Below are 14,073 nucleotides of genomic sequence, written 5' to 3'. Positions count from 1 at the left end.
GGCTGTGACTAGAAAATAATATTGTATTGCAGTAATATTGTATTTTCACAAAGAATGTTACTAGCTCCTGGAGTTTGACAGCATGAAGCATCTGCCTGCCTTCCTGAGCAGAGAGCACTGTGATGGGGGGAGGGTGGAAAATCTCCCCCAGGTGTATCCTTTCCCTACCGAATCACATTTGATATTGTCCTTGTTCTACACCTGACATCCCTGGCTGCAGACTGAACTGCTTGTAGCGCCTGCAGCTGCTGCTCGCCTGTGATCATGCTTGGCTTGCACTTCCCCAGAGTCAGCCTGTTCAAATGCCCGCCATGGGGTATGTTCACGTTAGATGCCCATGAATTATGTGTAATTGGGATTTCAAAGAGTCTAGTTTCAGGCTCTGCAAGGCTGACGGGGCTTTTGATAGGAAATGCAGAGCAGGGTTTGGCGGCTCTGTGCAGCATTTCTGGGAGGTTGCTCAGCATTCTGAACTTCGATTTTGCCCTCTCAGGTCCCACTCCACAGTGCAGGCCCTTACACTTGCATGCATTCCCACTGACTTCTGTGGGACTCCTTGCAGGTGTCCACTCAGCGGAATCCCTGTGCAGGATCTGAGCCTCAACTCTGCAAATTAGCTTTGCCGGGGAGCCATGAACATTTAGTAGCCCAGGTATAAAACCTACTTGTCTGCCTTCTACTAGATGGGAGGAAAATGACACTCCCTGAGTGAGCTGGTGAGTAGAGGTTTGTAAGTGTAGCTAAGTTGGAGTAGACCTCTCAGGACATGCTAGGAACATAGTCCTCCTTTCCTGTAGGTTAGTGGCGGTGACTGCTGGCTGCTAAGCATTCACATCACCTGCTATCTGAGTGCCTGTGGCTACGGCAAAGCACTCTGCTGTGACCTTTCTGGAAGGAAAGCCTTGGTAAGATGGTGCTCTTTCGAATGGCTCACCTGCTCGCCAGACAGCATTTGAGAGGGGTGATGCTTCCAGGGTCTGACAGGGAAAGAAACATGGTGATGTGCAGCTGCCTCTGAATATCCCCGCTCAGAGGCATTATCCCTGCAGCTTCGACCTGGCCCCATATGTTGTCGTAAGAGAAAAGCAAACTTTGCTATTGTAAAGCCACACAGGGTTATCCCACAGGTGGCCGTGAAACAGCTGTGCCTGTGTATTTCACACGGCAGCCCAGAGGGCAGCCATTAGACCGATACAGCCAACGAGAGACATGGGCTATTATTACAGCCATTTAATACTGAGAAGCTGGGGAAAGTCCTTCAGCAGGGAAGTTACTGTAATCCAGCTACACTGGAGATACCTGTAAAGCCAAATTCATTCGTTTGCGCTGGTGGAGTTACACCAGGGATGAATTTATCCCATAAAGTTTAACAGCCTCAAAATTCCCTCTACTACTGCTGCCGGTCTAGCACTGGCATCTTAACAGTATCTTATACTGTGCCACACCTTGGGCCGTCATACGACCCCACAAAGCAGAACACTGGCTGCATCACAACCTATCAGAGGTATTTTTTTCAGGAGTTGTTTGTTTATAGATACCAGGAAACCTATGTATGAACCACAGCCTTGTTCAAGTTCCACTGCAAAGAATGGGAGGCCCGAAATGATACTCAATGTCCCAGTCATAGAGACAGCTTAACCATTAAGGGTAAGTCTACATTGCAGTCAGAAATGTGACCGCAATACATGGAGATGTAGCTGAGCTTGCTTTGATCTAGGTAGCTCGAATGACAACAGCAGTGAAGCCATGGCAGCATGGGCTGTCCAAGCCCACCAGGACCCTGGGTATGTCCTCCAGCAGCTAGTCAGTGCTGCCATGCCTTCACTGCTGTTGTTAGGTGAGCTAGCTAGATGCACGCTAGCACAGGTAAATCGACACGTGCGGAAGTCCCACTTCTGACGGCAGGGTAGACAGACTCGATCTGTCTCTGCTGCAAAACAAACTCCACGGCAGCACATCTGAGTGCCCAGGTCAACTGACTCGGGTATGTGGGGCTCATGCTACTGGGCTAAAATTAGCAGTGTAGGTGTTCTCACTCAGGCTGGGGTCTGAGACCTTCCCCCTTGTTGGGTTTTGGAGCCTGGGCTCCAGCGCCAGGGGGAACATCTATGCTCTATTTTCAGCCCTACAGCCTGAGCCCCCACAAGCCGGAGCCAGTTGACCCCAGGGTCGGAGACTTCCTGCCACGAGGTTCTTTTTGCATTGTGGCTATACCATAAGGGTTTTAGTAATTAGGGCCTTAAGGCTGGAGTACACAGTAGCAGGAGGACATGAGCTCCCCTGCACTTCAGCTGCATTTCCTGGAAGGGGAGATCGGACAACCCTGCAGCCAAGGGGTGAACGACTATTTGTAAAGCCCCTGTCCTGAGGGGAGAAGGCCTGGCGTGTGTGGTTTCTGGTTTGCACTTTTGGGTACCCTGGAAAGGGAGAGCTTTTGATTTGGCTGGCAAGCCAAATTGCCCAACTGCTAGGAAATGGAGGTACTGAAATGGGGGAAAGACATGGCTGCATCTGGATGCCAGACAGATACGGCCACACTCTTGCAGTCCCTCCTTGCATCTATGTACAAAGTCTGAGTAATACTTGATGTTTCATGTCATTTTAAAAAATGTTTTAATGGTAGAAAAAAACCACAGTGCCAGCAAGAGGAGCAACCCTACAAAACCAAACTTACACATGCAGCCCAATATTCACGAGTAACCCTACAATAAAAATCCATGCTCTTTCTCCCGTATTTCCTTGTATTGCAGATACGAAATTCTGACACCGAACACTGAGCCTGACACTCTGGCTCCAACCCCCTCATGGTCTCAGCCATAACCAGATAGTTCCAGCCCTTTTACCACTTTATAATCATCGGGGGCAATTAGCAGCAGCAGTGCCCATCCTCTGAAGTACTTCTGGGAGGCACATGGGCAAAATATTTTCCCTTCTCAACATCCAGGGATCTGCTGGTGCCAGGAGGCAAAGGTGCAGGGATGAGGTGGGAGGGAGGGAGGCTTCAATTCTGGGCCTTTCTGGAGACAGAGAAGATGGATGTGCTGAAAGGAAAGAGCTCAAGGATTGTAAAGCGCTCAAGCTATGGCGCCGGCTGGACTGTGGTGAATGCATCTTGTCCTCACTTTGCAGGAACTGAGAGCTTCTCCGGTGATGTCTGGAAAGGACACAGGGGCGCTATTTAATGAGCAGCTTGTAATAGCAGCCACATGAGTTATGCAGGAACAAATCACTCTCTTGTCTCTTTCGCTGCTCTGGTCAATTTAGACAGCATCCACATTACCAGTGCATGTGCCGTTCCCAATTCGGGAGAACAGCTGGGGACTGAAACAAACACTAATTAATTTTGCAAACCCAAATGAGGTTGTCTGGGCGCACATGGGATGCTGTGTCAATAGCACACCTTTAATATGCAAGGTCCGGGATTTTAATTAGGAGGAAAGGTAATCTTGAGGAAGGCAGTAATTATTTTTCAAATTGGCTACTCCAATCACCATAACTATTAAGTGTAATGTTTTATGGAAGCAGACAGCAATTAAAGGAGACAGTTAAGAGGAAAGTCTGCAACTTGAGACCCCCCTTTCCTGAGCTATTCTGGCAGTCTGGACCTTCTTCAGAAGGTAGCTGTATGGCATTTATGTAAATAAATCATCAGAGGCTGATGAAATGGGCTGATGTCTAGATGGGCCTGGGTGAGTAATAGAAACTGTAATACCATCAGGCAAAAGCTGCCTGAAACAATTCTTGTACAGGATCCACAATAGTTACCAATGAAAAACCCAGTTAGATCATCATGTCTGTCCCCTATAAGGACAGGATGCAGCTGCTTATGATGGACCTGTTCACTATTAAACGGATACTTGATTGTAATAAAAAAGGCAATAGCTTCAAGAAATAAAGCCCCAGCAATCTTGTGCTGTAGAGAGTGATGCTGCTTGGGACACATTGTTCCTGTGTAGCATTGCTAGAGGGACTATCTTTCGTAGATGACTTAAAACAGAAATCCTGAGCCCTGTGGTCACTGGAAGGTCCCATGGAACTGTTTTTTCCCCAAAAGTAGACCAGATATAACTGCCCCAGTTAGAAGCTGAGCAGGACACTGGGCTGATGTCAATTTCCAATACAATTCCCAGTGGCTCAGTATTCCTTTTCACCTTGTCTCTTAAAATGTTGCATAGCATTAGTGTGTGCTGTTCAGCACTTGGTATGTTCCACTCCAGAAGTGGTTGTATCCCAATCCTGGAGGAAGTGATCTCTGTGAAGTACCTCTGTATTGTAAAGTAAGTCCTGTGAGCCTCCAGGATGAAAAACACTCTGTCATTCTCCTTTGTGAAACTGTAGCCTCCACCGAGGATGGTGGCGGTTCCTCCACCCTGCACATCAATAAGATTCACAAGTCTCCCTTACACTCATCTCTGTGTAGCATCACTCTGCGTAGAGTCTGTCCGTAATTTGTGTGGAAAAGTTCAGTGTGCGGAAAAGTTCCGCTCAGCCAGACAACATTGTGGGACTGCCAGCTGTTCGTTTCAATAACAGAGAGAGCTGATTTGCAGCTAAACATCACGTCTGATCCCCATGCTGATGGGTCCTACAAAAGCCTGGGTTGGATTGCATGTACCCTTTGAGTTGAACAGAAAAATCCTGTAATAGGAGAATGCCACTCGTGTGAATATAAGAAACCCAGGTCAGCCAAGAAATCAGGTTATAGGAGCATCAGCTGCTGTTTTTCAGTGATGAACGTCACAATAAATAAATAAATAAATAAATAAATGTATGTATATAACTCCAAGCTTTTTTAAACCAACTTATTCATAAAAGTGAGATAAAAATCAAACACACTCTTCTGGAGAAGCTGGTCCCTCACTGGCAGAAACATGCTATAGGTCTGCCCTATATACACCAGTCAGATCAGTGGGTCAAATTCTAATCTCAGTTACATTAGTAGAAACCTGGAGTAAATCTATTGCAGTTACTCCAGATTGATGTTGGTGTAGCTGAGAACAGAATCTGGCCCATTATCTGTTAAGTGCCTAGCATGCTGTGGCTGCTATACATAATCAGAATACACCCAAAATATAGGGACGATCATCCTTCCACCAGGCTAGCATCTGGCAGACCTATTCTGTCGGTCAATCTAGGTTCTTAATCTACCACGCTTAACTATGTAATAACCGAGCGCCATGTAAAACAATCAAACTTGCATTAGTCAATGTAGAAATGGGACCAGATCACCTTAACGCCCTTTTAACTTTGGCAGGAATTTGGATTCCAAAGCTGGATCAAGATCTGAATTTTACAGTTGGCCCTAACTGTATAACAAGCCAGATCAAACCCTCGCACTGTGCAGAGTTTGGAATCCACAACGGCATTCGAAGTGTGTGGCTTAGGCCCATCTCTAATGATCAGACCTAGAATCAAGTTGAGGGAAGAGAAGCCATCGCACATCACCAGTGTCTCTTGCCTTGAAAGTAAACAGCGCTGCCTTTACTGTACACAGAAGCTGTTACATGCCATTCAGCCGCTCTCTCTTCATTCCCAATTCAGATCCTTCCTTACAGCTCACTCCTTGTGGTCTAACTCCTCCTCTGAAACTCACCTCAGCCCTTTGCAGTGACAGCTGTGTACATTTCACAACATAAAGAGGAGAGAGAGGGAAAGTGACTCTCAAGAGAGCTATATGCCTGCCTGTCTTTTCCTCGCACGGGAGACATGTCCCTCTGGACATATCCCCCTCCTATTACTTTCCTTTGCCTCTCCACTCCCCCCTGCCCCCACCTGTCTGTTTCTTTTGTCATTTGTTGACTCTATCTTCACCTTGTAAGCTGGGACCTCATCTGTAAAGCCCCAGGCTACAGGTGGGACAGCGCAAACCCTAGGCCCTACTTCAATCCCACTTTAAGTCTTATTTTGAGGACATCAGTGGTACACAGACTTTGCGCAGGGCCCCCCTCTTCACAGGGATGAATGTCACCCATTATTATTGCTCAGCCTTTTGGCTAAGATCAAGTGTTTAATTATTATTTGTGCTGCTGTAGTGCCGAGCAGCTCCAGCCGTGGGCCAGGCCCCCTATGTGCTACGTCTGTACAAATGCAGAACACAAGGACAGTCCTTGCCCCAGAGAGCTCACATGAATCGTACTCACTATTCTGATGCTGAACGCAAAAAGAGACCCCGTCCAGTAGGTTCAGGCTAACATTGATTTACCCATTTTTTTTAACAGAGGGTGTTAATAAAAAGCCAATAAAATTAGAAATGGTCCACGCCTGGAGGCCATGGTGAGGGGTATAGTGACAATGCCAGACTAGACAACGGAAGGCGGACTGAAACGTGTGCATGAACTTTCTATACAAACAGTTACACTCAAACCTCCACATACACGGCCACTTAAATTCCACCCCCCATTCTTTTCTCCTGCCTCCCGCAAATGTACATCTCTAACACAAGCTGCTTGGCAATGAGATTACAGGGTTCTTAGGAGCCACTCACAGCTGACTTGTCAGGTGGCTTGCTTGCTTTCCAGTCTGTGAGAGAACCTCTCAATTCTGCACGCTCCTTGCCAGCTTGTTCAGGGGGCGTTTTACAGAATCACTCAGAAGTGCTTGTGCGTTCCAGGAACCTCATGGCCCCAGGGCTGCCCTGGAGAGTTGGCTGCAGGTATGATGACAGATTAAGCCTCATGTTTCTAGTGCGGCTATTCTTATTCCTAGGTAGAAATACCATTTCAGAACTGCGATAGTCTCCCCCTCCCCTTCTCTGTGCCCCTCATGTCAAGATGTTCATGCTCCTTTGGCCTCCTGCCTTAGAATAGGGTGACCAGACGTCCCGATTTTATAGGGACAGTCCCAATTTTTGGGTCTTTTTCTTATATAGGCTCCTATTACCCCCCACCCCCATCCCGATTTTTCACACTTGCTGTCTGGTCACCCTAAGGAATCCCATCCACACCATAGGGATGCACAGCTTGTCATGTCTGACTGAATAAAGACGCCCCCTTTCCTGCTCCACAAATCATCTGGAATTTCTGATACCCTACTCCACAACACGGCCTTCAGGTGCCTATTTAAAGCGCATCCCTAGCCAGAGAAGCGATGTTTTGGCTGCCATCAGGGTGGACAAAAATAAACAATATTTTACATTTACAACAGCACCTTTCCTTCCAAAGGATTCCAAAGCGCTTTCTGAACGACCCGGCGAGATCTTGTTCCAGCCACCACTGAAATGCAGCTGTCTCTGGGTGGAAGACAGCCACATTCTAGCAATGGTAAATAAATTCCTTCTCTGGTTCCACCAGATCCTCACACCCGATCCTACCCAGTGCATGGCTAAACAGCTTCTAAGACACAACTTTCTCTCTCCAAAGAGTGCTGTGGAATCTTTAGTAACTCCAAGCGTCAGGGCTGCTTGGCTGGCAGACAGTCCCCGGCCCTGTCTTGGTGACATTCAGCTCAAGCTGGCTTAAAGCTCACAAGTCCAAAGATCTTTCCCCCTTACATTCCTCCGGAACGGTCACTACATTCCTGCTATCCTGCGCAGACCCCGGCCCTGCGAAGGTTTAATCACACGCGCAGTCTCAGCTGTGCTTCTGGGCTAGTGCAGCTGCGTAAACGGCTCACCTCTCACCCAGCCTCAGTGCAGCGATTGTCGTCATATTGGAAATTCACCCGCCAGCTTCTCTTCAGCTGCTCTCCAAGCCAGCTAGTGGCTAACCCTCCGAAGTGCCCGTATCCAGCCCTGTGTCCCTGAGGGTGACCTGGAGTCAGGATTGCAATGATGCACCACTAGTCATTCATTAGCTCTCAGTTTGCGGGCTTGTTCTCCTGCCGCTGGGCTGATAGGGACGAGAGCCAGAGCGGCAGAGCAGGTCAGTCTGTCGCCTTCATGGCTGCAGGGCTGATCCTCTTGGTGGGGTCGAGCTCACTCTGTGCCTGTAATTGAATTAACTCTGTTCTGTACCAGCTGCCAGCTCTCCTTGTCCCCTCTTGTCGCTGTCATGCTCATTACAGACGTGACTTGTCTCGGGAAGAGCCAGCGATTCTGCCCTTGTGCTGCTCACTTCACTGGCTGCGGGTCCTGCCCCTGAAGCCTTTAACTAGCCCAGTGGCCTCTGCTGTAGCTCTGACCAGTCATGCCACCTGAGCCTGCCTGAAACTGGAAGGGGAGAACAGTCTGCCTTGAGTTTAATGGCAGCCCAGCGCCTCACTGAATGGGAGGCCAACGTGGTACTTAGGATCTGCAGTCTATGCCTGGTCAATATGTATCCAGCTTCCCTTTGTAAGGCTCCTGTGCACCAATGCTCTGGCCTTCTTGGGCACCCATGCTAGCTCTGGGCAGTGCACCAGTGCCATGGCCTTAATGGGCACCCATCCTAGCACCGGGCAGTGCACCAGTGCCATGGCCTTACTGGGCACCCATTCTAACACCAGGCAGTGCACCAGTGCCATGGCCTTACTGGGCACCCATTTTAGCATGGGGCAGTGCACCAGGGCCATGGCCTTACTGGGCACCTGTCCTCGCATTGGGCAGTGCACCTGCCTCCTGATTTGACTGGTGCTGTCTGGCTGGGCACCTGCGCTCACAGGAAGCATTGTCAGAAGGGTGAGAGAAGGATGTCCCTTCCTAGAGTCCCAGTGTGGTTCCCCCTTGCCAGGAGATCCCATCAGATTCATTACACTGTCACTTTCCGTGTCCTGAATAGTCACTGAGATCTGCTGATAGGGAACTCGATCCCAGAGCAAGGGAGCATGCACAGAAAGAGGCCCTGGGAATCCACCCCCAATTGCACCGAGAGACGCCACCTAGGGGCTGCCCGTAGCACTGCTGAGCCTGGCACTTGGAAGGCCTCAGGGTTCTGGGACGTTCACGCTTTGTGGCTCCTCCATCCCCTCATTCACTCAGGATCGCCAGCCTCTCTTCTCTAGCAGCTGCACCATACAGGCCGAATGCAGCTCCTCTTGCCAGCCTTGCATCTAGTTTATTTCAGGAGAGTACAATATCCATCAGCTCCCCGTCAAGCCCTGACAGGCCTCCGTTTGGCTTGCTTTGTGTGCCAGAGGCCTCCAGCCTGGCTTGATGGGTTGCTGCCGCAAGGAGCCGTTCTGCAGGGCCTGGCCAATCAGCAAAGGAGCTGCAGCATCAGTAGGTGCGATCCGTTACCAGACTGGGCCATGGAGCCCCTCCTTCGCCCTGCTCTCCTCCCAGCGGGAGACACCACGAGGACCTTGCCAATATCTCATGCAGCATCTCCTGTGGGAAGTTTCTGGCACAGGGACATGCTGCAATCATAGGATTAGCAGCCTGTTGATTTAAAGGGCTTATTACAGGAGCTTAATTTTATTTTGAAAGATGAAAGTAAGTTTATTACAGATGGAAATAGCTCAAGGTTTGGGCTATATTTTGTGCATCCTGTGTCCTGTAGGATCCTTCCCCCACTTCCTTCGATAGTGACTCTCCTGCCTGAGAGTCCTCTGAGCCAAAGGAAACCACCACCCCGTCAAGGGAAAGCAGGAATTAATTTTGATCCCAATTTGTGGTTCGTCCAGGCAATAGGATCCCCCTCTCCCCCAAAGGGCCCCACGGTGGCTGCTGTCTGCTCAGGTGGCCGTGCTCTGAGTCACACACCATGCAAACGTGTGATCAATAGTCCTTTGGGTTTGTTTCTGCTGAAAACCAGCCCCCCGCTCCCTTCACACACATGCCGGCCCTCAGGTGTGTTCCCAGGAGCTGACCTGAGTGTACACTTGGTGGTGACCGTTCTGCCCCCTCAGGCTGGGATAAGACTCTATGCAGCTCAGATCAATGGATCAAATGTATGGAAACTGACAACAATGCTCTGGGAGGAAAAACAACGTTCGTGGGGGAGGCAAAGCCACAAAGCGTCAGTGGGAAGGGAATGCACGTGCAGATAGGTGTGTGCACAAATTCACATCCCAGGAGGGGTAGGTACAAGGGAAAAACACCTCTGCAAGGAAGGGTTGCTGCTGACCCCCCTTCAGAGGGCAAAGCTTGGATCACCTCTAATAGTCCACGCTGACAGATCATGGCCCAGCTGCCCATTACCCTGTGGATTCTCCTTTTCTCCCTCTTTGGTTTACATGGACGCCTCAACCCTGCATTAATAAACCCCTTTGTCTTGGTGCCTAAACCACTACTCATCTGACCCGAACAACACATACATCTCACGGCTAACCCCCACTCACCTGAGGCTCCGCTGTCAAAGTGGGCAACACCTTCTCCTCTATTCCATTCCATTCATCCATCCACTCATCCATCCATCATTAAGCTAATCTATTCACCTGGCCCTCAGCACCGGAGTACCTTGTACAAATGATGTGACTGACCATCTCAGCCTTCTCTTTGGCTTTCTCTGCCAGAGCAGTAAGGCCAACTCCAAATCCACACAACAGTGCTGAATTTCATAGCCGTGCCACTGTCCAACCACCCCGTCCCAGCCTGCAGGACAATTACTAGTTCCTCAGCGTTGCCACAACCTGACGATGTTGCATCTCCATGCAGTGTTACAATGGTAGATGAGGACAGTCCTCAGCTGTTACTCCAGCTCCCTGCTGGTTTTGTGAACAAGAAAGCCAGTTCTAGGGAAGTTCTTGTTTATCTCCTGTGAGCCTGTGATCTCAGGAGGCTTTAGTAGAACCCCTGAGACATTTAACTTCGGTTTTGGATCTGATGCAATTAAAACAGGGACAGAAGAACTTAATCGCATCCTCACCACTCCTAAGCCTGCAGCGTTTCAGGGGGAGGGGGATGTAATAGAGAGAAGCAGAAATAAAAGGGGAGAAGGATTCTGTATTGTTAACCCTGGGGAGAAGAACCAGACTGACAGCCTGCGAGTCTCTCTAGTCACAGAGAAGGTAGACCAGAAGCTCCTCTCACATTGCTTCACCTAGACATAACCCCCTGAGGCATAAAAGGAAGTTAAAGCCCATCCAGTCCTTGGCCTCTCGCTTGAGACTAGCAATGAAGTTGCCACTTATGGTGATGGGGTTTTATGAGATGAATGCATACCCACCAAGAAGGGGGCTGAAACCACCAAAGTCATTTCACCTGGGCTACTCTGGAACAGCCATCAGATGGTAGCAACTTGCCTTCATTCCTGACCCAGGCTAGATTAGAATCAATTAAAGGCTTTGTAGCTCATTCCCAATCTCCTGATCCAACTAGCTCCACAAGGACCATGCCTGTGACTAAGACAGAAGAATGGGGAAGGAGCAAGAAGATTAATCACTAGCTAAGCTGACCACGGCACAAATTCCTCACAGGGAAACAACAAATATGCCAGTCAAACTGCAAATCTGAAAGTTACGCTGATCAGAAATCCAAGCCCAGAGCCAACAAAGCATTCACAGCCTGAGGGACCAGGGACACGGTATAAGGTTTGCTATCACCCCAAATTCCAGGGCTATACACAAACACTTTCTGCAATGGGACCAGAGCTGGGAGCCTCAGCTTGCAAATGATCTAAAGCAAGGGTTCTCCAGCTCTGGTCTATGGACCATCCATTGCACACACAGCCCTTCCTGGTGGTCTGCAGAATGACACACCGAGAGACTTGTAGTGGGTTTGGCTCAAGCCAGCTCCAGCACAAAGCACTCTCACTCGAGAGGTTCATAAGATACCCGCTATTAAAACAATATCAGGACCACTCTGCTTTGTTGGGCCTGCAGCCCATCTGTGTCCAACTGCCAAAACCTGGTAGTAGATCAGCCAAAAAAACCCCACAGGTGCCCATAACCCATCCTTGTCACTGAGAAGAGCCTGCCTAGTTCCCAGCGCAGTGTCTCGGCCCAAAGAGGGATGGGGAGCCAGGCAGGAATTCTCACCCTCGGACAGCGTGCAGCAGGCGCAGCGAGGGGTAGGCGGTGCGGACGTTGACGCGGTGCTTGAGGATGAGCTCGTTGACCCACTCCACGCGCTCCTTGCCCCCTTTGGCCATGAATGCCGGGATCCAGAGGATGCTGCCGTTCAGGCTGTGGAGGCGCTGTAGCAGCTTCTCCCTCCAGGTCTCGTTCACCAGGTCCTCGAAGGCCCGCTGGATGACAGACGGATTCATAGTCACAAGGTCTGTCTTCATCCCCACGTCCCAGGCATAGTCCTGAACAGGGGCCAGATTACACCTACAACACAGGAGAGAGCGTCACAGTGTGCTCCAGGGAAGGGGAAGGACAGACACTAGTCGGTGAATGTTAGCACTGGGGAAAGGTGCCTGATTGCCAGGCCTGGGGCTGCACAGGTACGGCACAGGCAGTGCCAGGGGCAGCGGGCTGCAATCCTGCCCTGGAAGGATGAAAGCGGAGCTCAGTCGGTCTTTGCCCTCTCTTCGCAGAGACCACCACCAAAGGGGCCAAACAGAGTGATGGTGACGAGGCAGCCTCGGGTGGTGGCTGAACACAGTTCTAGGGACTAGGAATGCCTCACTTTGACTCCTGGCTCTGCCACTGACTTCCTGTGTGACTCTGGGCAAATCCCATAGACAGTGTCCCCTGCCTGAACGTAGGGATAGCAACCCCAGAGGGATGTTATGAGGGTTGGTTAATGTTTTATAAAGAGCAGGGGAGCATTACTGTGATGAGGACAGCTGCCTATTGGTGGAGTCTGTTCAGCGAGCTACATGAAATGCCTTTCAGTCACTACAACCCCAGGTCAGACTCATGGCAGGTACTTTGAGGAAAGACCTTCTGCATCCCATTACCAATTCCCTAGAACGTGACCTATCAAGAGCCTGCTAGGAATATCAGTGACTAACTAATGGCCCCTGGGCACCTAACTATGTTGCTAATGTGACTTCAGAGCACACAGTACTAGAATGTTATAGTAGCCATTCAGGTCAAGGCGATGGTTTTAATACAGAAAAAACACTATGATCAGTGCAAACTCAGAAAGTGTGTGTGTGTGTACCAGGCCAGAATGTGGGGCATGTGTGTGCCTGTGCATGTATGCATCTGTGTGCACAGGTCTATGTATGCACGCATGTTTGCACAGCTGGGTGAACGGCTACATCTGTGCATATACAGGCCTACATTGGCTTTTGAATGTGCGAATATGTGTGTGAGTATGTCTGTCAGTTTGCATGCGTGTCTCTGTGTGGATGTTCAGAAATGTCCCAGGGCATGAATTTTTGGTACACATGTATGTGTGTACCGACATGTATCTGTACATGTGCACAGTTAACAAACACAAGATAACAAAATACCTATGGTTACTGCTATGACAAATTTGAATCAAAGTGATTTTTCCAGAGCAGGGAAACCCGCTCTGCAATAGAGGTCTTGTATGTCTCATTGCATCAGTATCACAACATCCAGTTCTGAATGTCAAGTGGTGTGAGGGGCACAGAGTCCACTGTTACCTCTGATGATGGTATGTGCACCAGGGGAAAGGGGAGACACACAAAGCCTGCAGCTTGCTGGAGCAGCACCCATGGGGAGGAGAGAAGAGCTGGTCATGTAGCTTCAGGAAAGCTGCAGTGGCTGAGGAGCAGAGTGCACCAGGGGGCTGCACATGCTTGTGAGTGTGTGTATTGAGACACCCATCTCTAGTGACTCGGCAAGTCACTCCAAGGAACTTACTGCACCGGAGCATGCAGAGAGCTGCTCTAATTGGAAGGGCTAGTGATATCCTGTGAGAGTGTTTCCGTCTCGCCCGGAATGACAGTGTGACACCTGCAGTCCTTAATTCTAGCCTGGCTGGAGTAATATTATCCCTTCTTCCCTGCCCGGCAACTGTGTGTTAAACAGCAGACCCCATGGCACCAGCAATGATAGTGATACCAGCAGGAGGTGGAAGCCAGGGATATCAGTGATTGTGGGCTCCAGAGGGCCAGGCTGCTTATGGGCTGTGACCTTGGGAAACCTTTGTGCAATGCAAGAATGGATGCATGCACATGCACAAACACACATGCATGAGCACACACATGCACACACACAAAAGGAATTCACTCCTGATGCTCTGGAAACTCCTCACACTCACTCTGTCTATGATTCCAGCCCACGTGCGAGGGCAAGGAAACCCGTGAGGCACTGTGACTGAGGGCTGCATTTGCATTGAGCTGGGACAAGAGCACC

The 14,073-nt window shown here is 49.7% G+C and overlaps 1 protein-coding gene across 1 annotated transcript in view; it reads right to left on the bottom strand.

Annotated features, from left to right (window-relative positions):
- ST8SIA2 (ST8 alpha-N-acetyl-neuraminide alpha-2,8-sialyltransferase 2) overlaps positions 1-14,073 on the bottom strand; it is a 54,877-nt gene that overhangs the window by 6,540 nt on the left and 34,264 nt on the right. The window contains exon 5 of the mRNA XM_038419442.2: positions 11,833-12,126. Within this exon, the coding sequence (XP_038275370.1) occupies positions 11,833-12,126 (294 nt within the window). The remainder of the gene's footprint in view (positions 1-11,832; positions 12,127-14,073) is intronic.

Source organism: Dermochelys coriacea, chromosome 10, assembly GCF_009764565.3.
Source record: "Dermochelys coriacea isolate rDerCor1 chromosome 10, rDerCor1.pri.v4, whole genome shotgun sequence".
NCBI classification, from domain to species: domain Eukaryota; kingdom Metazoa; phylum Chordata; order Testudines; family Dermochelyidae; genus Dermochelys; species Dermochelys coriacea.
This window is presented reverse-complemented; position numbering and strand designations above follow the sequence as displayed.